This window comes from Poecile atricapillus, chromosome 6, assembly GCF_030490865.1.
Source record: "Poecile atricapillus isolate bPoeAtr1 chromosome 6, bPoeAtr1.hap1, whole genome shotgun sequence".
NCBI lineage: Eukaryota > Metazoa > Chordata > Aves > Passeriformes > Paridae > Poecile > Poecile atricapillus.
Window position 1 is genome coordinate 22915542 of NC_081254.1, and position 26779 is coordinate 22942320.

The window sequence follows — 26779 nt, forward strand, 5'->3', positions numbered from 1 at the left end:
TAAATTGGCTATCAGTGGAAAATACAATTCCTTCAGCCAGTAGTATCTTTCTTGATGGAGAAGGATCAATGTATTGCCTACATCAATGCTGCACATCAGTCAGTCAAAGGGTATGTAGCCACTTACAGCCCCAGTTCTGTGTTACTGGAAGTTGCCCATATTGTAACAGTTCTTTTGCTTTAAATGTCTAAGAAACACATTCCCCTACATCATTTATTCATCACTAAAAAGGAGGGAAAAAAAAAAAATCAATGTCAGACTTAAGTCTTAAAGTAATTCTTTCTTCATCACAAAGATTTTTCTTTAGGCTACCAACTTAATTATATATATCTTTAGGTATGCATTTAAACAAAACACAGTTTCCATTCAGAAGTTTTGCTACAGGATTTTTGTTCAACTGACAAAATACACTAAGGAGTGTAAAAAATATTTATTCAACCTAAATCAACATAACTATAATTTTCAATACTTAAAAACAAGATTTACAGAATAATGACCTTTAACCACTCATGTGAAATCATCTTACAGTCCATACAGTATTTTGTAATTGTATTTTTACAATAGCTTTAACTTCCAGAGGAGACAATGAGCTTTCCCATGAAACAAGTTTCAAACCCACTAATTTGCATCATTCAATTCTCTCCAAGAGACTTTAAAAAACAGTAATAAATTGCTTGGAAATATATACAGTGAAGACCACTGAAAAGCTGTTTTCTTGAAACCAGGAATTCTGTAAGAAATACATATTATATTGTTTCAAGACTATCTTACAGAGTGTAGCAACTTTCAGAGGTTGCTACTCAGTTTAGATTTTATACAAAAGTGAGCCCACTAAGACAAATATAATCAGCAGACTTACAAGGTCATAGTAATTCTTCAATTACAGCAAGAGCCTCAAAAGTATTTGATACTGATTGAATGTATAATTCTTAACACCTGTATAGGTTTTTAATACTAATTGGCCTTATATACACTTTTGTACAGTTTTAAAATATTACATCTTGGTAATTAAGATAAACATATTATAGAAAAGGTACCTTGCTTTGAATTTCTCCTAACATACATTATTGCAGTCAAATAGGAAGTCCATTCTGCATTTACTTAATTTCTGGTGAAAAGAAATATTTACTTATGAATAATTCTACTACAAGATTTTTTAAGCCATTCTTCATGCATTTGACATACTAATATGAAAAAGAAAAACTCAGAGAAAAACAAAGAAATTGTTGTTAAGAAAGAACTTCAAATATGAAATCTAGATTAGGTCTGGTATGAATATGCAATGGCCAAATTATGTTTGTCAGAATTTAACTTCACAAAACAGTCAGCTTCTGTTGAAATTAGGTTTAGAAATACATCAAATAATGGAAGTGCTAACATCTCCCTCAGCTGACTACTGTAGACATATGGGAACAGTAAAGCTTACTGTGTAGACTTTATTACACATTTAAGATTTTTCCTCTAGCCCTTTACAAAATGCAGCCAAGTTACCTTAGGAGCACCTACCCTGCAGGCAGGATGCTCAGCTCAGGTACCCAAGGTGTAGTGTCAGCCCCCTGCAGGCAGCACTTCCACTAGGGCAGGAAAGCCTAGTCCTGAACACAGCTGAGTTACTCAGGTCTGGATGCTTCAGGGGATGCCCTGCTCTGTCAGTTTAAATGAAGATTTAGTGTTCAATGATGTTTTCTCACAGGTTTTCTATGGGTATTTACACAACATAAACGAATAGGAATAGGGAAACTAAACAAGTGCTCTAATACTTAACTACAAAATAAGCAACTGAAATTCACTTCCCTCTTGTAATTATTTTACTGGAGGAAAAAAATGCTATCCAGCACCAGTTATAAACCAGTAAAGCCATGAGAAAATGACAGTAGGCACTGCAGAAGATACAACAGGACACTGAAAATTACCAGTAATAAAATAGTCACCTGAAAGCCATGCTAATTTTAACACCTAATAGTTAGGTGGTTAAAGCTGACATGTAAGTCCTGTAGGGAGTGATCTATCTTCTGCTTTCTCTGTCATTTGGGTGTTTCACATTCCCTGTTTGATACCAGCAAAACCCATGGAAAATTACTTCTCCTTGGTAATGACTCACATTCCCCTTCTGAAGCAATCTCCCTTCATTGTGTGAAATGCTAAACTGAATGACAGCGTGGGTATGAAAACACCTATAGAAAAGGCATTTGGATATAGCCTACATAACTACACTTAAAATGTTTTGTAGTTGATTCTTTTTTTCTTTTCCATTCCATATATTGGCTCAAAGAAAATAATTCAAAAGCCTATTGCCCAACAGAAATACCAAAAAAATAACGAAAGCCGAAGAACATTTTTAGGCTCAGTGGTTGCTGAAAGGATTTACCCTGCCACAAGACAGTGCTTTATTGTATTTAAAGAAAAAAAAAAATAGAGGAGCAGCAACTTATCACAATTTTCCACTACTGTGCAATAACAATGGAACCAATACAACATGGAAACCTGTTAGGTGAGATTCTGTGACATCTGGAGGTTACAGCCTTACGCTCCTTCTTGCTCAGGATAATTTAAAATTTTGCGGTGAGCTTGGCGCAAATATTGCTGCTGCTTGAAGTAAACCTTAAAAGCTCCTTTTATAGCAACAAAAGCAATTCCACCCTGAAAAAAAAAGATATTTTGAAAACCTGCACAGTTCAGTGTCATATCATTGCAAATGTTCTCAAAAATTTCCAGTCAGAGATTTTTTTCTAAACATATGGTATTTTCTTCTGAAGATTAACTAGTTAGTAGCGTTCCAAATGAGTATCTCAAAGTTTTCTGTCACAATGCATATTACAGAGGTTAATGTTACTTAAAGGGATTACAGACTGAATCTATAAAAGCTTTTATTTCCTTGGAAGCCTCACCAGTATCCTAAATTTAAAAATCAAAATCTTATTTCAAGAACAAAGAATAGGCAGATATGTATTTGCTTTTCACCCCTTTCTGAATATATACTATACATGTCACAAAATAGTATTGATAACCATTCTGTAACTAGACTACGAAAAATGGCACTTGCCAAAAGTGGACTAAAATAAAATCCGTTTTTGTAAAACAAACTTTTTTTGCCCTCTAGAAAGCTTTACAATATGTTTATCTCAAATCTTCAAAATGAGATACCAAGAAACTTTTAGTCTGTATAAACATTTGCAATATCACTGTTTGTTCCATATGAAAGAGAGGGGTGCATAAACATGCAGGAATTGAAAATGGGCTGAAGTGACAGTCAGAGCAGGGATTCCATATTACCAAACTCAGCATACTTGCCCTTGAAAGGCTGCAACCAGAGAGGTTTTCACAAAGGAAGAGACTGTCATTCCCCCTCCACTTGATTCTATGGAGAGCTAATTTTCCTCTCCTTATTAAAATAATAAATGAAGGGTTTCTTTCAAAATCAATAAACAAAAGCTAATACAGAAAGGTTTATAATATAAACCTCAGTCTTCCCTTACAGAGACTGTTCTTAGAAGATGCTGGCTCCTCATCTTCATTGTCAGCCTTAATTACTGCTAACGCCTGCCTACTTCAGTGCCAGGTAAAAGTTTCAGCCTTGTCATGAGCTGAGATTAGTTTCAGTCATAAAGACAGTCTTTCACACACATGATGTTTGTCCACTGCTAAGACAGGCAACCTTAAAAAAAACCCTTCCTTTAATCAAATGCTCTTAGAATTCTGGATCAGTTTATGTTCCTTTTTCCTTTACCTCCTTCCTTCACAACACTTCATATTCCTGTATCATAATAATTTATGAAACAAATAATAGTGAACCTTACCAAGATTGTCCTTTGTAAATTTGAGTTAACACTGCTGAACATCAGCTTGCCAACTATCGTGGCAATAGTAGGGAAAACTAGAGCTCCACACAAAATACGTGTGGCAGAGACGTGATCTGCCAAAGGGTTGGCCTCTGCTGGGATACGAGGAACAGGACATCCAATGCCTAAAGGGATAAGAATGGGGGAAGGAAAGGTCACATAGCCACTGCCTCAAAAAGAATACAGAAAGTACATTACTGCCCATTCCCCACTCCACTACAAATTTACAGCCCAACTTCTTTCTGAGAACTATCCCTCTTCTCAGTGAATATTCTGTTTCCATTAAATGACTGCAGTAATTTTTACTTCCAATTAAGACCCATGAATTTTAGTCACTTGTTTTGGTTCTTAAGTCTGAACTGAAACCATGCTCCTGCTACTCCTGCCCCACCCTTCTCAGGATATACTATACAAACACAATCTAAACAGAATGAATGTGAAATAGAGGGATGTTAATCACCTCTGCTTAAAAATAGCAAAAACTACTCGCCTATCCCCACCTCCTATTCAATCAGTCAATCCTATTCAATCAAATTCAATCTTGGCATTTCCTTTTAAATTTAATCACATTACCTGGAAATATGCTGTTCAAAATTTGTAGCTTATTAGAGTATTTGCGCCACAGTCTAAGCACATAGTCCTCCCAACGGATCATCTTGCCCAGTATTAGCATGACTGGGATAGTGGGGAGGCCAATCAAAAGGAATAAAGGATCAGCTCTCTCCATCACATCAAGACCTTCTTTGTGACCCACAACCTGCAAAATATGCATACAGTTGTCAAATGTAACAGAGGCTACAACAATCTAACAATGTACAAAAGAACAAAAATGTAACTTAAAAAGTTGAGTTTATTTGAAGCTGCCCACCTTTTAAGTTAAAGAAAAAAAGAATACTGTTTAACCTAATTTACTCTGATTTCTCTTTGTATTCTTCGTTGCTTATGGAGCATAATGCAGGTGAACTACCAGCCCTAGTTTGTAAATCATTAATCTTGCAGAGAGCTGTAACAGAATGCCTTACCATCTCAAGAAAGGTTTCATGTGTTTCTGTGTAAGTAAAAGCCTAAACATATGAACCACTAATAATACAGCAGGCTTTCCAAAATGCATTTAAGAATTTACAGTTTTACAATGATTAATTCTAATCAGATACTACTGTTCAAAACATAAACTGATAGTAGATACCTCAGGATATTTTTATCAAAATTTTATGTTTTTTAAGAATACCTTACATAACAGATCACAGTATTTAACTGTTGTTTCTCTGGACAATGCAGGAAGATTAACATTATTTTCAACTTTAGTGGAAATAGCACATGTAAAATCTTCACATGTACCTTATTTTCAAATGTAGTTAGTTCAAGGATTTTAAAGGATCATTACTGCTGCTGTGTCTACGCTTTTCTACTGACATATAAAAAAAAATCAGACTTCCATTTATAAAGTGCACATATTAAAACTAACAGAATGATGCCTTATGTCTTCTAAAAAGTACATTGTTTTAATTTTAAATAAATCTAATAGGATTGAGGAAAAAAAAATTACATTAAGAGTGGTAGATATCCTCTGGAGTTGTCTCAATTTAAGCAGTATAAATGCTAATAGTCCTTGAACTGCTTCCAGGAAGAACAGGCTCTTTCATGACTTTTTCTGTAATAATCTGGGAGGACTAAAACCACTAAAATAATAATTGTGTTTGTCAGGCACTGGATTTTCTGATGTGTTTTCACTGACTTCTCATTTTCTCCTTAAGTACAATAACTTATCAAGTCTTCAATGCATGAAAATTAGAATTAGGAGATAAGAACATGAAACAGCAGCAAAATTTAAAGTAAGGAAAACAACAAATCCAGCACTTCTGGAATAGGTAGGACAGAAGGGGAAGAAGCTATGGTAATAGTATCTTCAAACTGTACCTTTCTGCCTTGCTCTGAAAAGCATTCCATGTTATGCCTCTAGAACAGGAAGTTATGTTACTCTAAAAATAGGCATAACCAATATTGTTGCTGCCAAAAGATTATTCCTGAAAAAACATTCAGCATTTGTCTTCCAGCTTCTTCAGTATCTTCTACTCAAGCTGTGAAGTCTGACACTATCCTTTTTCTCCTTATAGTCATTGCCCATCAAAAAAAGCCTCAGTATCTTGTCTCTTTCTGCTTTAGATTACTGTATTTCTCTGCTTTCAGTAACTCCATCTGACTTGTTACTGACTTAGCTACCACAATGTCAATTCTGTATTTATTTTCCTGCTCCTGAGGTCTAAAAATAGCTTTTGTGCTTCTCTCTGGCCCTTCAGCTAAAGGAAAGGAGTCTGAAATGCATTAGGAGACAAGCTGTATTAAACCTAGCAAGGTTGGGGTGGCAAAAGGGGTGGAACTGTTTCCCTCTACTACCCACTCAATCTCCTCATCTACAAGCAAAACTAAATTATTGTCTTGCCCAGCTTGCCATCCATACAATCAAAACATTCAATCATGAAAATAGCAAATTCCTCATACCTGGGATCTGACCAGCTGCCTAAACTAACATTTAGACAGATCCTCATTTCAAAAGCAAAACAACTTCAGAACAAAGCATTTATTTTTCCATTTGGCTATGGAGTTCTAGGGCAGCTAAAAAGGTCACCATTTCCTTCAGAAAGAGAGCTCAGTGTAGCAGTGAGCAAGGAGAAAAGGACTGGTGCATTTCCAAAGTCTGGTTGTAGTATTACAGATAGTTGTAATGTTCCTGTTGAAGCCACAAGAATAAAATATCCAATGAAAAAAATGTCTAAGTGCACCACTCTGTAATACACAGACTCATCCACTGGAATGGAAGTGGTATTGAAAGCCATCACACATCACCTATGCAGCTGCCTGCCCCATGGCCACGCTGGTACAGGGAAACCACAACCACTCATTTGGGCTCCATTTCTGCTTTCAGATCACATAGAAACTGAACCAAAACAGCTCACGATCTTCAGAGGGAGTGACCTACACAACTGCAGGGCAGTACCACACATCCCAAGAACTAGTGCCAAATGACTTAAAGGGAAAAGAACCAGGTTGTATGTTTAAAATTAAACTGTGTAGAGGAGTATTTATTAACATACAGGTTTGTTAATTCTATCTACAGCTGAATTAGCATCAGAAATACTTTGATGCTTTCTGGCAAAACACAGGTTATGGACTTGATATAGAAATCAAAAACTAAAAGTGCAATGAAAGTGGTTCTGATTGTACAATCTCTGAAAACTCTGCTCTTGTGGTTGAACTAGGATTGCCATGAACAAGTCTTTCCACAGCTAATAGTCTACCACCTGTCAACATTACTTTTCTATTTAAATAGCAAGTTCACAAAAACAGAAGCAGGAAAAGTGTTTTTCCCCTTTCAACTAATCATACAGTCTGAAGTAATTAAAACATTATTAATTTGCAGTGTTTTGCATTTCTTGTTTATGAATTTTCCTTTATACAACTAAAAAAAAAAATCACACTACCCAGAAAATAATTTACCATGTTTCAATTTCAACCCTTTGAATATTACTAGCAAAGTTTTTCTCCAGGTAAGAAAAAAAATTATATTTCATGTCTTTTCTGAAGAATTACTCATTATTGGTAGCTAGGTGACAATGGTACCTTTTCCATGAGAACAGAATTGGGCTCACCAGTCTGCCATACACAAGGCAGCCAGCTAGAGCAGTAGTGGGTTTTGTTAGCTGCAGACTGAACCATGCTCGAACAGGCATACTTGCATTTTAAACTATGACCAGTTAAATGTGAAAAACCATCCTGAATTCACTGCTAAGTATACTGAAAGCAGCTAAACATGTTTTAAGCCAAGGAAAGAGGAGTCTGAATTGACTTTTGCTTTCAAAGCTGGCAAGGGGAGGGAAGACGTGTGTACCTGCATGACCGTCACCGCTCCGTACGTAACGGCTGTCCAGTAGATAGAGCCCACCATTATTCCAGCTGCAGCAAAGGGACATGCCTTTGAGATCAGTCGATCTGCAAGATCCAAAACGTAAACAACTGGACCTAAGATAAAGGAAAAGTAAGGTTTCAAGATAGATATATATAGATATACACACATAAAAGCATCCTGTAGAAAGGTCAGCATCTATCACCAATAAGAAAGAACAAACAACGCAAAATACAAGTCTGACATACTACACGTGCCGTTTAAGTGAGAATATATAATTACAAAGCTGTTAAGCTAAACTTGTAACTTCTTTCTACCTACCATTTCATTTACCACATAATCTTTCCAGGAGATTGATACACTGCTTAAAGCACTAATTTACCCACCGATTAGCTTCCTTTGTGTTGAATAAGAATTGTTCTTTTGTAGAAACCACTTTAGGCTTATGCCTTTTTTAATTGTTAGATATTTTAGTTTTCTAAAGGAAAAACAGCGATTTTTTTGTAATGTACTTCATGTCCTCATCTTTGACAGCTTCACCTGAAAATTCTGTCACTAAACTATCCTGCTATGCAGCAAAAAGTAGTGCAGATAATACAAAAGATTCCTTCCACTGGAAGAGGCTGCATTCAGTATGTTTAGAGGATCACCTCTCAAAACACTGGAGGAAAAAATACTCCTATTCAGGTTATTCAGGGCCTTTGACAACAACACATGAATAGGTTCACTGTTCTGTCTATGCACAACTGCACTTTCCAGACCTACACAGGGCAAGACAATAAATACCCTGACTACCTTTGGTGAGGTAAACAAGTGCAATGCCTGCATCTTTTCTTTGAGGGGACTGCAAGAGCACGAGTGTAGCAAAAGCCAGAATGCTGAAATGTATATATGGAAGTGAAAAACATCGTCACCATAATCCACATTACTTTTGTATTTGTTAACAAATTCTACATATAGACTGTCCTCCCACAGCTCATATGCATGAATAGTTCCTGTGAGCTCCCTACTTTTTCCTACCAAAATCAGTGACAATTCTCAAAAACAGCCTGCAGGCATTCCTCAAGTAACTAATCCTCCATGTCTCTCAAAGTTTACTCACAGTGACAAAATCGTGACTCCTGTTTCATGACTTAGTTCTTCTTTTTCTAGGAAACAACTCTATTGTGAATGATTTCAAAAACCTTGGTTCTACTCAGCTCAAGTCAGCTGGTGTAAAAAAGCAACAGGAACATCCAGTTCAACTCTTAACAGTTGTGTTTGACTTTCCAGAACACGCTTAAGAAGGTGCAGGGATGCCTATCAGTATGCTGGAAGTAGCAACAAGGTCATAACTGCAAGTACTAAATGCACAGTAGTTTACACATCTTGACTGTTTCCCAGAGTCACTGAAAAAAGCTGTTTCATCTTGAAAACCTATGTTTGAGGACACAAGTACTAATGAATTAAACCTACTGATACTAATCATTAAGAGAAACCTGGCTAGAGAATTGTGTACAGAATCTTGAGAAAATACTAGAAAAAAACTATTGAAATGATCTTTTAATTCATCCTTAGGAAGGACATAGTGAGAAAGGAGGACAAAACTGGTTTTGCTTTTTAAGAAGAAACAGGAAAATAAATATCAATGATACCCAAATTACAGAACGAGACATGAAACAAGAAAAATTTTTCATTTTTAAAAATACATCATGCTTTAAAGAGTTTTTTTCAGCCAAACTGTTTTCTGTTTATTAAACTGAAGTAATTATCTAAAAGATACTTTGGTTACTTTCAAAGTGTTAATATCATTTTCCTATTTAGTAAAAGTTCTCAGAAGAGCAGAAAACAGCTCATAAGAACATAATTACCACCAATCACCAGAACTGCTAGGTACTATCAAATCAAAAATGGAATTATGATTTTGAGATATATCATGAGAAGTTGTTTTGAACTAGTAAATACATAAAAAACCACCAACTGTTCTTTATATTCACTGATGTCTCCTCAAGTTGATATTACTTCTAAACTATAATCATAAATTAAAATTTGTGTTGGGAGTGTTCTTTCACAGAATTTTTAGGAAAAAAGTACATTAGGGAAGTCTTAAGTTTCTGAACCGATATGCCTCAGGGAACAGTATGACTGAACTGTCTTTAAAAGACACCTGCTGCAGAAAAAACAGGGCCACTAGCAAGGCTTCTTGGAAAATACTTCCTGTCCTTACCCTGCCTAGGATGACCTTGATTGACTTGTAGTTGAACTGTGCTGTAACAGCTTTGGGTTACTAGAAAGAGTTACAAAAGTGCAAGACTGGCTCACTTCAAAGTCGCAACTGATGTTCCATGGACCCAAATTTCTCTGCTCTGCTAACCCATGTCTTGTGTATTCTTACACAAGTCTGAATTTTTACACCCTTATCTTTAAAAATGGAAAAAAAAGGTATTGTGAGGGAAAATATATCAAAATACATGAAGGAAGTCTCACATACATGCCTGCAAGAGCTGAACAACCTCATGCAAGAATTCTAGGCCAGCTTCAGAATCCAGGAATGTTGGAATCTAAGCTTTCAAATACAATATGCCACGGATTGCAGGAACAAATTAAAATGCCAGTTATGTTAATATATCCTGTCCAAATTATAGTTGCTTCCCCTTTTTGCCATTGTCAAAATAAAATGCAAATGCAGCTCACATTACAGTTTCATCAGTCAAGATACAAATAAGAATTTTAAACAGTGTCAAGTTTTGTGGTGCATTCTGTGTCCAGAGAGAAACCAAATCTTCTTCCCAAAGCCAATGCTAAACATTGTTTGATGCCTTCTTTATGATGGAGACTTACCCTATGCAGCAAAGTTGAATTGTAGTTGTTATATGAATAACCTGCAATAAGTTTCATACTGGTTTATATCTCTTTTTATATCAACAACACAGTATTGCTGTGTATATATTCCTTCCCATTACTCAGTGTTCTAACTTGGCAATTAATGTCATCACTCAAAATTCCCTTGACACCTTAATTTCATCAGCCCTTAAGCTAATAAGAAAGGGGTCCTGTCCCAAAGAACTGGCAGTGAGTTATTTTCAGCTCTTTCATTACAGAAATAAGATACTTGAAAAGAAATCTTCTTTAAAAAACTCTAAATGCCTGCACTCAATTGCTACATCACCATTTCTTTAACAAGCAGTTTTACTTTTAAACAAGATTTAAGTTTCCATGGCAACATTTCATTTTCTTGATTTGCTTAATATATCCCATAGAACACATGGGCAAACGAGGGCTGAAATAACAGCAAGCACTGCTAATTTAAATACATGCAACTTACTGTGCATTACCCTACTTGGCTACTCAAGTAAGAGACTCTGGAAGACCATGTCTAACTCTTTTTTTCACCTTGACACACAGAGCTAGAGCAGCATCCAGCAATCATAAATATTCTGCCTCTTGATTACATGGTAATACTGACTCAGAAACACCACCTGACCAAAGTGAAAGTATGTTTTTCCAGTAATACCATGTGCTGCTTAGGAAGTTCTCCTCTGAATTTCCTCTGATAAGTGTCTCTGCAAGATGAGTCAAAAAAAGGATGTGTTTATGTGCTGTGTGTCAATTGCTGAAAGAACTCACCTCCGGCTCAACAAGAAAAATAAACCCATTAGCCAGGAAATAATTACAGGTCAATCACGAGATTTTTCTATATACCTAATAGGAATACATCCAAAATTTTTACAAGGTATTTAACTATGCCACTAAATAGGATGCAAGCAGAATATGAAGTTATTTCTTTCTGCCTGGAAAAGGGAATAGATAAGTTTCCAACAGAACTGGTGCTCTGAGCACAAGGGGGAAAAAAAAAAGAAAGCAAGAACAAATAAATAAACAACAATTTAAATAATCCATATCTTACCTAGCTTTGGAAATACTATTAAATATTCTGCATTGCACTGAGGACAAGCAACTCTAGCAGTACTGTTTCCTCTTTGCTTTTCATCCACCCAGCGCTGCAGACAGGTCTGATGCACCCATTTGGTGGAGCCCCTGCACCTGCAGGGTCTCACCCACTCTGCTGTCCGATCATCCTCATCGGTAGCAAAACAAACCCAGCAGCTTCTGTAATCACAGGAATGAAAAAAAAAAATATATATATTTTCTGCTACTTTTACATGCTTAAAATAAACATTCACATGTGAAAGCATGCAGCTTTAGAAAATGTGCACCTAGAGGAGATGATGGTTGTTAATTCATTCTTAATCACCAGAAGTGTAAGCATTTTGTACCACAGTTTTGCTATAAAGTCAACATAATAAACATAATTTTACAGATAGCTAAACAACTGCTTTATACATTCTGAATTATTAATTAAACTTTTAGATAATTTATGATTAAAGAGCATTGAGACTGTAGTCCAACCTTTGAATAATTCAACATATGAAAAATCAATATTTTTTTAATGTTTTATCATCTCCTACAACATTTTGGTAAGGTTTTTTAAATTTTAAAAATGTAAGATCAATACTGTAGTCTGCTACTTGGGAAACTAAGTCTAATCCATTTAATGATAAAACAACACAAATTATAGAATATATCACAGAAGCCTCTAAACAATTATATCAAATTCAATTGCTCTCTTTGAAAAGATGAAGTATTTAGTTCAAACAAGTTGACTTTGTACAATATAAATTAAGTTACAAAGTACTTCAAGAATACTATTGTACCAGTAGAGGAGGAAATTTCTGCTTTGGGGAATTATGTGGACATGAAAATTCAAATATATTAATTCTGTAAGGAGAGAACACAAGACTGACAGTCTATACCACCTGAAGTGAGCACAGAACCTAGCAACTCCCAGATATCTGGTCTGATGATTAGGCCAGACTTTTGGCCAATTTACAAGAGAAAGCAAACTATGGATCTAAACTAGGAAAATACCAGGTATGTTCAGACAGTAATTTTTACTGTGAAACAGTTTGCTAATTCCCATACTGAAGATATTGAAGTTTACATAATAAATCAGAATCTATCAAAATAAGAATATACATATAAATAAATATATATATAATGGTTTGATATTAAAAATATTTTATGCAATCAGTGTTAAACTCTTGAAAAGGAGCACAGCAACAGCACACCTATAATTTAACTACCAAGAAAATGTAATTACAATCTAATTAGACATTGTGACCTAACTGAAGTTTTACATCACAATTTTGATTACGAAGTTTTCTCTTAACAACTTGAATAACATCACTAAGATGGAACACTAAAAGGTTTCTTACATGTAACAAATAACAGACAGCAACTGAGGAAGAAGAAATTGAGAAATGCTCTGGCATTCATAAATAAATGACTTTATTATTTGAGAAGAAGGATTGTGGAATCTATGCCATGACGTTACAGTGGTTCACGATGCTTTTCCTCTCACTGTTGTTTATTTTTAACTTCTCTTTAAGGAAAAAGAAGGGAGAATCCGGAATGGGAAATCTAATTTTGTCAGGTTCCAACTTCAAGAAATGAAAAATATTATTGTCTAGCAGGTTTGCTTTTAAGACCTCACTATTTTGGGTAATATTCTATTTGTAAATTTAAACTGTTTCTTTACAGAAGAATAGCCATGTTTTTTTAATAGAAATGACTGTGCCTATAAAATACTTGCAAGACTTTCCTTAAAGCACTGAATCTTTGTAACATCTATAGTGGTAGAAATATATTGAAAAAGTTGCAAGAGCATCAGAGCAGAAGGCAACCTGAAGCAATATATTACCGGCATACTTGCAAAAGGGAATGCAATTTGAGATTCAGATTCTGATTCAGATTAATCTTGAATCAGAACTGTAGTTTCTTCCAATCATCTTGATGGGAAGGTAAAATCAAAGTGTGACTTGGCTTTTTTCTGTCCTCCCCGACATTGGTTTGTATCAAAATTGTCATGCTATTCACTCCTGTAACACCACCCTTCTTTTTACCTTCATGCTCCCAATATGCACTGTCCCAATACTGCAGTCCCAAATGAAAGGACACATTAACCTTCCTAAGCAGGAGAAGGAAAGACAGACAAGCCACAAGTTAGAATTTAGATGAAAATGCTGAGACCACAACCAAGATTTGTAAGGATTACAAAGCATGGCTGACATTTTGGTTCATTGCACTCAATATCAAATTCTTATGGAATAAAAGTTCTTGCACTGTTCATCGATTTTTATTTACATTAATAATCCCCAAATTTACTTTAAGAATACCATAAAATACTACTGATAATTGTTACTCTTCAGCATTTTTTTCTGCATTACAGGTAAACATCTACTCACTCATACCACATCCTATTTACAACTGCTCTAAATTTGTAATTCAGATTTTTATTTAAAAATTAAAGGCTTCACAACAGAACTTGCTAGGTCTGAGGACACCATCACAAAATGCAAGTCTAAAGTTTATTCAAATAATGACAGCATGAACATAATCTTGCTACACTGCAATTCTAACTAGTGAATTTGTCCATGACCATGGTTATAGATTAAATTCTGTTCTCGAGTTCTCTGTCAAGTTTAGTAAGTCAAGAAAAATATCCATCTTTTCTTTAATTGCTTCATCCAATTTCTGCCAGCCAATTATACCTGAAAACCTGAAAGACCTATGAAAGAAATAACAAAATCCTTTACAGACTTAAAACTTTTAGCAAGTCATGAATAATGAACAGTAAATTCCCTGTATACTGTCATCAGCTTTATCTCTTTCCATTGACAGCAGCTGTAGCAGAAAGGACTAAATAAAACCATTTCAAAACAGGTATCTAGGCCCTTGCCAGATTTTCCATTTTCTTGTACTGAATAAAATATGACCTTGATTCTTACCACTGAATCAGGCTGCTACTCAGATAACCTGAAATAGAAAGGGCTGAAAAGGTGGAACAAAGAATTGTTTCTGATAGAAACTCAAGCCTTTTTCCTTGATGACTTCCTACATTGCCAAATCAATAACACTAATGTATTTTTCCACACTTCCTTGGGTAAAAAAAAAAAAAAAAAATCAAAACAAAACATACAAAACCCCAGACCAGTATCATTATTGCAGCTCTGAATATAAGGTTACAAATGCCTTTTAGATTCAGGTCCCCAGCAGATGAAGATTTCCAGTCTCAAAAATTCTATTCTGACTCTGAGGATAACGCATTTTTTGCATCTGTTTTTTTCTCTAGCAAAGACAAACTCTTTTCAGGGCACTGCTTGTGTCAAGAGCAAAGCAGATGGGGAGGAAGCTGTATTGAACATTAGAGATCCTATACTCCAAATGTTACATGACTAATCTAAGAAACCAAGGGTTGCCTAAAACCGGGTTCCTCCGAACCACAAGTTTCTTACCAGTAAGGAGCCCACTCCCTCTGGTACCTGCTTGGAGCTACAGCTCCAACGCATCCATAAGACCTCCAATATCACATACCTAGACTGCAGTCCTTTTTATTCAGATATACCCCTTCTAAAGGTTTCTTTTTCCAAAACCAGTCTTCAGCGGGAGGCAAGACAGTATCTAACTCATGTTACTTAAATCATAACTGACTCAATTTGTGAAAGCTGAATTCATCATGAAACAGCTTTGTTTTCAAGCAGGCGTGACTGTGTAAAGCAATACGAAAAAGTAATTTAAAAGCAGTATGTTGATCATCTATACACATTGGAGTAAAAGATTTGCAAAAAATTTCTAAATCCTCATAAGCCCAGCAGATATCCTTCTATCCACAACACTTAATGGAAGATGACTTGCTAGACTGGGACAGCACAGCTGTTTTATGATCTGCTTTCAAATATTCAGTACTGCAAGTGGTAATAGAAATATCTTGGAATTTTTCCCCTTATGTTCAGTGGCATACAAATATGAATGGTCAGCAAAACCAGAAAGCCTCTCAGAAAATAAAGTGCTACTAGACTTTTAGATCTAACTCTTACTGTGGGAAATGCAAATGTGAACATGCATGACACACTCTAGAATCATACGCTAAAAACACATTTTCCCTCTCATTATAGTTCCTTCATGAAAGAACAAATTTTCTGCATTTCTCCCACATCATAAAGCATAGCTCTTTTCCTTAAAGTGGCAGGAATTTGCTGATGTCTTGCTGCAAGAATAAAGCACCCTTGCCCTCCTAAGCGTGAAGTGTCCGAGCAGCTTATTGCAATTGAATTTCACATTCAAAAAGAAGAAAGTGAAAAGGCTGAAACATAACTGATAGCAACAATAGTACAGAGAGCCAAATCAGTGAGGGTTGAAAACATACCTTGAAAGAAATGACTGAAAGCATTCCAATAACTAGCCATAAAAATTTGGGGCAATTTTCATGAGCTTCTATAGCAATTTTTTATGCATAGTCTATGTCGACAGATAAAGTATCTTTGATGATAAATAGTGATAAGCTTTACAGTAAACTTTCCAACTACACTCTTAAGTACTACAAGATCATGTTTAAGTTGGAAGACCAGGTTGTCAAAAAAATGGAGTTACCTGGTAGCATTAGGCTGCTTTGGAGCTGGCTGGAATTTCAGTAGGGGGACAGCAAACTGTTCTCTCAAAAGGCAAAAGAAACATCTTATTGCAAATGCTATCACTAAGCATTTCCTTTTCCTGAGTGTGAAGAACCAGCACCAATAAGATCTTGTGCTAGAGGGCCACTGCCTGGCCATGAGACAAGGCAAGCCTAGCCTACAAACCCCGGATAAAGGCTACAAAGAGAGGAATACCATTAACCCGAGAAATGTTAGCTTATGTCATGATTCACAGAGGAGATTAAGTGCCAGAAGAGATGAACCCACTTGCAGGATTATAGATGGAACACTGCTCTTTCCCTAATATTTTCCTGGCCATCAAACAAAGTGGAAAATACTTTCATCTTCAATCCAAAACCCGCCTATCAAACTCAAAACACCCTTACACTATCCTAAGGGGAAAAACACACAAGGGAAATACACTGAGTGAAGAACAGATACCAGTGCAAAAATAGCCATCTTAGATGCTCCACCGTGACTTTAGCCCATGCTTTTAAGGCAGCATGGCACAGCAGCCATATGCCAGCCTGTATCACTCAGCTAGATCACCTTGAAACAAAGTCTAGAATTTTCAAAGGAAGTCCTGAAAGTCACTTGACCTTATACTCAATTCTGCTCTGCCTAGTCATCAAGGATAGTGGGCAATGCTGGGTAAAGGAGACTAAGAATCTACACAAAGCAGTAACTACTGCAAAAAGAAATGCTTCCAATAAAAAGAGCTCAAGTGCGGGATATCAAGATAATGTTGGTGTGAACATATGGTCACACAAGTGGTATTCACATATAGGTTCTGACTTCTTCTAACCTCAGGATGACATTGTATAAACTAGACTTTAAAAAGCTTTTAATAAAAACACGTGGATAACTAAAACCCAGTAAACAAACACATTAAAATGCCACAGAATAATTAACTAGAAAGTGCACCAGAAAGATCTACTGATTATCAGAAGTTCAGATCAAGCTTTATAATTATCTCAATTATAGCTTAAATCAAGGAAAAATATTTTATATTTTGAGTTCATTGCACTGTATAAAGGCAGAGATATGAGTAAAGGATTGTTCACCAAATCCTGCTGCTTGTGGATAAAATCACACTTTGACTGCCAGGCATCACCTATTGTGTTTAAATTGGGCCTCAGGAAGTTTATATGGTCTTTGCTTCTAGCCAGCTTAGAATAAAGAATCCCTCCTCAGATCTATCTTGTTGGGTCTTAGTTTGGGTTTGGGTTCTAGTTTGCCAGTAAAAAAATAAGCTTTCATTCTGGATAAACTAAACTTTTGCAATCAGTTATGTAGACATATTGCTTTCACAAAGTCCTCAAAATTCAGTTATCTTAAAGGCTTTAGTACTACCATACTCTTTCAAAAGGAAAAACTGACATATCACCAAAGCCCGATGGCCTTGCTATCAGCCTTTAAATATGCAATGGGTTTTGATGTTAGAAACATTTGTTTTATTTCCTAAGTGAGAGAGCGAGAATAGGGCCCTTCTAGATGTATACAAACAAATCAAGAAAAACTACTACTCACACCAGAAGAGCTTTATTACTAAAACATTGTACATTTTGCTAACTGAACTCTTACTATCCTATATTAGCAGCTTGGCCTACAACTAACAATTTAAGCTACTGAGTGCCTGCTGGGGGTGGGTAACACTGATTCTTACCATCTTAGGAAGCAAAACAAAAGTGACTAAGTGGAAAAAGAAACACCAAACCAACAAAACCAAAACAAAGAACCCCATACACACACAAAAAATAATTTCCTTCCAAAACTGAAACATGCTTTGAACAGAAAGGTGACATGTAGCCAAGTACATACATAGCAAACAGTAAAGAATTCTAATAGCATTAAGTTAATGCTTTAAAATTTTAATGGATTTTTTTATAATGCAGATAGCATATAATACAATATAGGGAAAACATTTTCTCATGCATTGTTTGACAAATCTGTCAACAATCACAAACACAGGAAGTAACAGAGATGTGAAGCAACTAGGAAATTACGTATTTAAATTTACTTCCTTGAATGTGATTTTAAACATCTTAATTACTTATTAATTACCTCTAAGATGCCCAGACTCCAAATGAAGACAAAATTATATAGTTTATATTAACCAACAATGCTATTTTGCACTGGGAGAAAGGGGAAGGGAGTTGCATCAGAAAAATACCAATACTGGTATTCGTGGTGCATGTACAGAGTAGATGACAGATGCTACAAATATCAGGAGCGACCTACATACAGAATAGACCAAGTTTGACCTGCCTAAAACTGTAACCATCTTGACATTAAGCTCTTGCTGTGATAAGCAAATGATAAGAAATGCAAAGTTATTCACAGAGTCTGTATCATGTGAGCTCAATCTCCTGCAGCCATTTTCCATTGTCACACAGTTAATGTAGAAGTACAAATGAGTCTTTAGGCGCAGTAGCTTTAGTTACAAAGTAAATACATTAGCATAGACATCTGTTACAAACCAAACATAGTTCCTTGCTTTACCTTCAATTTTTAGTGAAAGTACTTGTGAAATAAAAGTTTGAATTTTTTAATGTATTCCTAGAGAGTTTCATGGTTAAACATACAGAGTAATCAATCTTCCTGTTATGTTCTTCCAAAGAGAAGAGAAGGAAAAAAAAATGGAAGTGTAGTCTTCCAACTGCAAAAAGTGGAAGACTCAAAAGCAAGAAAATTGCTTTGAACACAAGAGTTCATGACAGATACTATTATTAATCAAGTTATTCTTGTATATTCAGATACTATTATATCAAGTTATTCCAGTTTATAATTTCTATTTTTTACCAGAAAGTTTACAGTATAAGAGAACAAACCAAAAAGCTCTACTTAAGTCAGTCATCTTATATAATCCTAATAATAAAAATTGGAACAATTTCTGACCTAAAAATTGCCAAAAAATTTTAAATGCTAACAAAATAGATTCTTGGGATATTAATACCTCAAGAACAACAAAAACTACCTATCAAACGGTGCAGGCATTGAAAATTTGGAAATGTCTTTACTCTGAATAAATGTGAACAAAATTGCAAGGAGTCTGATCATAACATTAATTAACTCTCCTCAACAAGCTGTGGAACTGACTGCATGACTCACCAGTAGAACAGTCACAAGCACCCTGCACATGGTCTTCTGTAATTACATCCCTCACAGAAAACTAACTTATGTCGGCACATTTAAACCCAATAAAAAATATCCACTTCTAAACAAAAATATTCACATTCCAGGAGGCGCTTAGAAGAAGCAAATGAGAAGAGATCTGGAAGGTATCTAATGACCACACTGAAGGTTTGAAATAAAGGGTCTTGTCTTTTTTCTGGAAAGATTGTGAAGAAATAATTAATTATATTAACATGGCTTTAAAAAAAATACCACTGAATGCCAGCCCCTCTTATCCATGACAACTCTATTATTTACCACCTTCGCACTGTGTCAGCAGTTTCTTTTACTATGTACACATTGAAGAAGAGCTGCATGGCCACAGGAGGAAGCAGACAGAGATACATAAACTGAGAACACTAAATAGTCCATACTTCTCATCAGCAATCACCTGAAAATCTAGAAACATTAACAACACTTATCCAAAAAGTTTGTTTCTGTGAAAGCTGTTTCCAAACATAAGCATATAAAGGGATTCTCTGGTTAGCCGTTAAATCGGTATTTACTGATTTACTGGTATTTACTTTTTATAGGGGAAACTATTATATAGCAGGCCAGTTTAATTTTTATGTTAACTTAGACACAAACGAAGAGCTAGTCCCTGATTTAATACAACTTCAGTGCAATGTTTTTAAGCAGCATTTAAAAATGGACATTTTGATTGTAAGTTCTCTTATTCTACAGTAGTGTTAGGCAGGAAGTGTCTAATCCTTCCCCCAGAATCACTGACATAAAAATCCTGATCATAAGCACTTCCATTCAGTTTTAGAAATTTTTGGCAAAAAGCACTCATATTAACATTAACATGACAGGAACAAAAATTCTTAAGAGAAAAAAAAAAAAAGAAATTCCCAGTCCAACTACACCAGAAGTTATCTTAACTTTTATGTACAAATTTCAGAGCTGATGCTAAAAGAGACCAAGTGCAGATCTGCTAGAAGGTGTCAGTGGACTGTACCTCCCTTTTTAGTATGCTTAAGTTATGCAGTACAGATTTTCCCACTGTGCTGTTTACCCACTTAAACTGGGACTGCATCTAGACTTGGTATGACAGAATTACAGCTTGGAAGGGACCATGGGAGATCTTGTCAGACCTCCTGCCCAAGACAGAAGCAACACCAAATTCAGACCAGACAGCAGAGCATTATCCAGCTGCGTCCTGATCTCCCCATGGGCAGAGATCCACATCTGCACTGGGCAACTTGTTCCCAAGCTCAACTGCATCACTCCCATCCTCACATGCTGAAAACTTCTCTCTTCAAATTTGCAGTTGATTCTCATCATCCTGCCAGGAACCTCCACCGTCAGTTTTCTGAACAACCTCCTTAGTAGGTAGAAGGTTATCAGATCTCCCAAGCTATCCCTTCTTCAGGCAAGCCTAGTTCCCTCTAGCTTTTTCTAGTAAGTCATGTGCTCCAGCCCCTTGACCAACTTATGTAATCTCAACAGTTTCATTTAGAAACATCAGCCAGAAGCAGTTTGCTTTAACCACTTCAGATTGAGTCCTCTTATTCTTTTGCACTGGTGATGAATTTGCTACTTGTGGTAACAAATGCCAGTAAAAGCATGAGTAAGTCACACACTCTTTTGATAAAGGTAGGTATTACGTCCTACAAAAATCTAGTACTCAGCCCATTCTGCTGCTGAGAGGAAAAAAAACATGCATCAGAAAGCACTTATTTTCACACCAGGAATTTTCCACCCTCTGTGCTATGCAGAAAAACATAAACATAAACAGGTTAAGATGTCAAAAGCACCAAACAAGCCTAAAACAGCTGGTATATTCATTACCACTTTAAGTATTACTTTAAAAAAGTTGTTCCAAGATTAATGCCTTAATCTTTTGATGATTGTCTGTAAATTATTATATATTTATTCAATACATTTACATTAACTGTCAGAAGTTTTAACTTCAGTGAGCACTTAAGACACCTTTCCATGACAAAGGAAACCATTAGAGCTTCAAGCACTGTTACAGACTCAGAACACTTTTATATGATGTATGAACATCAACATTCAAACAGTTGGGGTAAGGACAGGTAAAACCAAACCCCTTGTTTCCTTCTTGATAGAGACTAACCTAGCACAGTCCATTCTCTACTCTTACACACCCTTTCCTACTAAGCATGAATAACCTGCTCTCAAGGAAGAACAGAAAGCCAGGTATTTCTAGACACTGACAGACTTCAACCAGAAGTTAGGAAGACCTCTCTCAAAAGAGTTTAATTGTTGTGAAGAAAATAATTACTTGAGGCAGGACAAGGAAGAGAGACATGCTTAATCAGTACAAGTAGAACAGACAGAGTAACTGCAGAGATGGCATTCTGTGAAAAATAAAGATAATACATAAATCCTGTATTGTGTTTTATGTTGCTTATTACTCTGCATGTGCATATCTTATCTAGTTGAACTCCACTCCTACAAAGAGTTACTCATGTAACTTCCGTCAGTGAGAGAAATCAGAGCACAACATACAATACAAGTTTAAGATGGTCAGAATAAACACCTTCAATTAAGTACCAAACAGCACTAATTATACAATCAAGGCTGTAGCATTAGGGTCTTAAACCAAAACCGTGTATTAGGTTACTAAAGTATCAACAGTCAGTTGTGCAAATAAAATTAAATTAATGCCTGCACTTTCAAAGAAGGAAGAAAATTACTGATGTCAACACAAACACCACCATAAATGGTGACTGGAATGGAAAGAGAAAGTGAAAATTATGTACAAAGCCATTGCATATTCTTTTTTCTTGGGGAAAAAAAAAAAAAATCCCATAGAATCAGATGACAGTTAAAAAAACTGAAATCGAAAATCCAATGCTATTTTGCAATTTTAGAACTACAATTGCCAGCATTTTTCCAAGAGATCAATGATCTGGCAAAGAGAAATTTAATTGCAACAAGACAGTATCCCTCTCTTGATAGTAAGAGTAATTTCTTAAGCAAAATACAATTTATTGTTTAATTGCTTTTAAAGTCTACCTGCAATTTCAGCTCTCTTGTCTCCTTTTGATAGGGAATGGCAAGGGTAGAGACTTAAAGTCACATCATGTTGCTCTAGTTTTTATCAAGGATATTGACCACAACTGAGCAACTATCATGCAATCAGAAAATTAAGAATGCTAATTCAAAAACTAAACCATGCTAAAATTATCACTATATTGATTCTTCAGTGTGTACCTCCACAAGCCTTCAACAGATGATCCATCAGACTAAAATCTCTGAACACTGAAGTAACAGAAAACAATGATAATCATGTTCTGACCAGGTGGCAAATATATGGAAAAAAGGGATCAGTTGTCTTTAATTTAGATAGTACATGAAATACCACAAATCACTACTACAGGACATGCTCTGAAAAAACAGAACCCCAGTGTTTGAAGCCTTGGCATAACCAATTGCAAGAGCAATCCACATATAATTCAACTGAAGTCAAGAGAATAAAGCTTAATGTGAGTACACTTTAGCACTATAGCTCACATTAACAGCACATAAAAAACCCATTGCCACATAATTCCAAGTTTTAATGAAGATGACTATAATTCTGTAATTTATGCATTAAACTAACATGAACAAAGGCATTAAAAATAATGAAATAATAAAATATCACCATTTAGCCAGATTACTAATCCCTGCCTTCAAGTGTACACATTAGTCCAGAAATATGGCTTTTTACCATAGATTGAAAAGATTTCTGCTTGCAGAAAGGGCAATATTTTTAGAATTATTATCTGGAACTATTATTTAAACATGAAAGAGAAGAAAAAAATTACAAGAGGGATGGAAATTCCAATTTTGAGGCTAGAAAAGATGATGCCAATCATATGGTTTAGTTTCCTAAATGCTGCAGATGAGACAATCCACAATGTAATGTCACTTCACAGTCATGCTTCTTGTATTTACGCTACAACCAATCCTTCAGATATGTATAAAATCCTTTGCTAGAAATTTTGAGTAACTAACTCCTTACATCGTAACAGCTATTTACCTTCTTCATTATAAATCCATGGGTTGCTTCTAGACTGAAATCATGCAGGCAAAGAAAGGATGGAGCATAAAATACATCAGAGAAAGATGAATTCCAGGCAACAATGTGGTGATGCTATCAAGTCAGTCCTTGCACTGGAGAAATCCAACTTTATTAAGGAAATAAAACCAGTAGTCATACAGGTATAGAATCTAAGAGTCAAGAGAAGAATCCAACTGTTCCCTCTCACAAACAGAGAATTAAAGAACTTGCTCTGAGAGCTCTGACCCTTGCATACAAAGCAGTGCATACATTCAGATCTACAGCAACACCTAATTCCTGACACAACAGCATGTCACCACTCTTTGTGGTGATCTAGGTACTGGAAACAGAAGAAAACCCTTCTTTTTCCCCTCCTTAACTATTAGAATCCAAATAAAAGTCAGCTTCACTGGAAAGCTGTTTTCTGCATCCTTCACTAAAAGATCTGTATTTTATTTAAAAGTATGCACTCTGTATTAAGCTATAATCATTAGCCAATTACTCTTAAGATTTTGCTTATCTATTTTTTTTCTTACTGAGGAAAACAAGTACCTGTCAAAAAAGATAACAGTATAGAAGAAGTATTTCCATTCCTCAGAATCTCCATATATAATTTAACCATGGAGTATGTTCCTTAAGATGAAATACTTAAAGTTTATCTTGACCATCACTACAAACATGAAAACAGTTATGTACAACCTTCAGAAACATCAGATGCATAAAAATCTTTTATTCAAATGTAACCCTGCTCCAGAAAAATATTTACCAGAAAAAATATTCACACTGGCTGTATTTTGAGGTCTTGATTAGTCCAAAATCCTTCTATTGATGTTATGCTACACTCTGAATTAAATTAAAATCCTAAATACTTGATTCCTTCTTACTACTACATTCACCACTTGTCACACTCATGTTTCTAAAGTTTCCTATAATAACCCCAAGGAATAATTATATGAAAGCTACAGCCTTTCTTCATACCTCCTTTTATGCTACTTAGGTACTTCAAATTCTTTCCCTGCTGTCCTTGTTATTAAGGAAATCAGAGACACTGTCCAATTGTTTTACATATCTCGCTGCTCCAAGTATACTAGAAAAAGTCTTTGAAAAAAACCAGAGACACAAATTATAATTTCACAAACTTGAAAGGATACAAGAATATTAAATGTACATCAAAACCCACATCTCTATTACAGGTAACAACTGAAGAACAGTAAACTGGTTTGGCAACCAGGTAACTAATTTTCCTTTTTTTTTTTTAATTAACTGTTTAATTTAACAGTTGGTCACAACAAAGATCACAAATGCCACCTCACAACCATTTCCCAAAAGGGTAAGCTAGGACTTCAGAAGGTGATACAATAGCCATGGGCATCAGGGCATCCACTCTGAGTACTACACTTTCCTAGACCTCCAAAACACAAAATACTATATATTACTGGGCTACAGAATTCAGAATGTAGATGAAAGTTTGTTGTTTTGTTTGATTGGGTTTTTTTTTTCGTTTAAGAGGAGCTGATTCAGCAATACTCTTATAACATAAATCATCCCTTTGTCATCTTTTTACTTTTTCAGTTTTTCTAGAACACAAACTTTCCCTCCCCAAATCACTTTTATCCTCTTTCTATATCAGACTGGAACTTCTCATTTTCCCCTCGCAGGCTGCACAAGTTCTACCCCTGCCTCCCATAGTTTGTATCTCCATCACCTGCCTGATGACAGGGGCTGTATTTCATTACACTTTCCTCAGAGGTGACCTGGAAAGGAGAAAACCACCAGGGTTCTTTTTGATTTCTTTTGATGGAAACTTGACATGCTCACCAACAGAAGCCTGATTGCTTCTGGATCCCCATCTTCTGAAATACCAGGCTATTACAACTTCTGTAAAAACAGGCTGTGAATGTGATTTACTGTTTGTAGGGATAGGTTGCCAGGGCCTCCTGGATCAGTCAAAATTACACTTAAGGAATCTTAAATGCTCGGTGGAACAGGGTGAAAGTACTACATATTCAAATAAAAGCATAAAGAGAAAACAAATAAAATAAATAGATTTTACAAGTTAGTAATTATAGACGAGGAAAGATGCTTAAGTCATAATACGTCTAAGGTTGTAATTTTTAAGAACGCTCCAGAAAACAATTGTAGGCTTTCTTCAGATCATAAAACCAGCAACAAAACATACAAGGCCGGCTAAGCTTAGGTCATCTTTTGGTGCCTTACTTTACGTGCACGTCAGTGCGTTCCCTACCCAGAGGCTCTCCTAGACCCAGGGACAGCTCCTGCAGCCGCGCAGCTGCCCCAGAGCCGGTCCAGCCCAGGCACACACCCCCCTCCCGTGCCGAGGCCTGCGGCAGCGATCCCTCCTCGCCCCTCAGCTGCCCGCGGTACCTTGCGCTGCTTTACGACAGCGCTCGCACAACCTCTGCCAGACCACTAAGGATTTTAGAAGGCAAAAAAGAAAACCGGAGCCGCGACACTGGGCCCAAACCCGCCGCGGGGGGCTAACAGGCCCAGCCGGAACGTTCCCTCTCCGTACCTGTCCATGGTCTGCGGCAGCGCCAAGCCCGTCTGCTCGGCCATGGCCCCGGGCGGAGGAGCGGGCCCGGCCGAGGGCCCGGAGCCTGACAAAGACGTCACGCGTGCGGCGAAGGAGAAAGGAAAGCGAAGGGGAAGGCGGCAAATCCGCGCTTCCGAGGGACGACCGAGGCGGCCCCTCCTTCGGCAGGCGGGACGCGGCGCAGGGCCGGTGGCAGGAGCAGGACGGAGCGCCGGCCGCCGCGGGGAGAGGCGGCGAGCGCTGAGCGCAGCCGCGCCGACCGTCACGGCCGCTCGGCCCCGCAGCGCGCCTGCGCTAAGGGCGAGCGCAAGCCCCAGCCCGGAACGCCGGGAGCTGTAGTCCAGCTGTAGTCCTGTTGTAGTCCTGCCGTAGTCCCGCCGCAGTCTTGCCGCCGCTGGGAGCTGTAGTCCCGCCGCCGGCGCGGGTTTAAAGGTCCGGCGGGCGCTCCCCCTGCCCTGCCCATGTCTCTCCTCGCCGCCGCCGTCGCGCAGTCGCTGCCTGGCTCCGCGCGCGGGGCAGGTACGGGAGCGCGGCGGGGTGGCCGAGCGGGGTCTGCGGGGGGAAGGTCCGCGCCCGGCGGCTGCCGCCCCTCCTGCCGCTCCCCGCCGCCGGCTGGGACCCTTCACGGGTGGAGGGAGGGAGGGAGGGAGGGAAGGAAGGAGGGAGAGGCTGGGCTGTCTGCTCTGCCCCCTCCCCGCTCCCGTAGGGGCCCCCTCGGGCGGGAGCATCCCCCGTTCCCCGCCCCCTCCCCCGCCATCGCCGAACAGGTGCAGGCGGCCCCCGCCTCTG

General features: G+C 37.2%; 2 protein-coding genes across 2 annotated transcripts in view; one reads left to right on the forward strand and one right to left on the reverse strand.

The window, feature by feature from the left end:
- Window positions 1–415: 415 nt before the first annotated feature.
- Window positions 416–26507, reverse strand: MARCHF5 (membrane associated ring-CH-type finger 5). Its single transcript, XM_058841174.1, has 6 exons — window positions 25970–26507; window positions 11627–11829; window positions 7726–7856; window positions 4413–4596; window positions 3798–3964; window positions 416–2640 (listed from the first exon to the last, which is right to left on the reverse strand). Exons 1-6 carry the CDS (start codon window positions 26011–26013, stop codon window positions 2524–2526), a joined length of 846 nt encoding a protein of 281 aa, XP_058697157.1. The 5' UTR covers window positions 26014–26507; the 3' UTR covers window positions 416–2523.
- The window catches only part of CPEB3 (cytoplasmic polyadenylation element binding protein 3), an 80849-nt gene continuing 80438 nt past the window's right edge, over window positions 26369–26779 (forward strand). Inside the window, exon 1 of the mRNA XM_058841155.1 lies at window positions 26369–26509. Coding sequence (XP_058697138.1) covers window positions 26452–26509 — 58 coding nt within the window. The 5' untranslated portion in view covers window positions 26369–26451. The remainder of the gene's footprint in view (window positions 26510–26779) is intronic.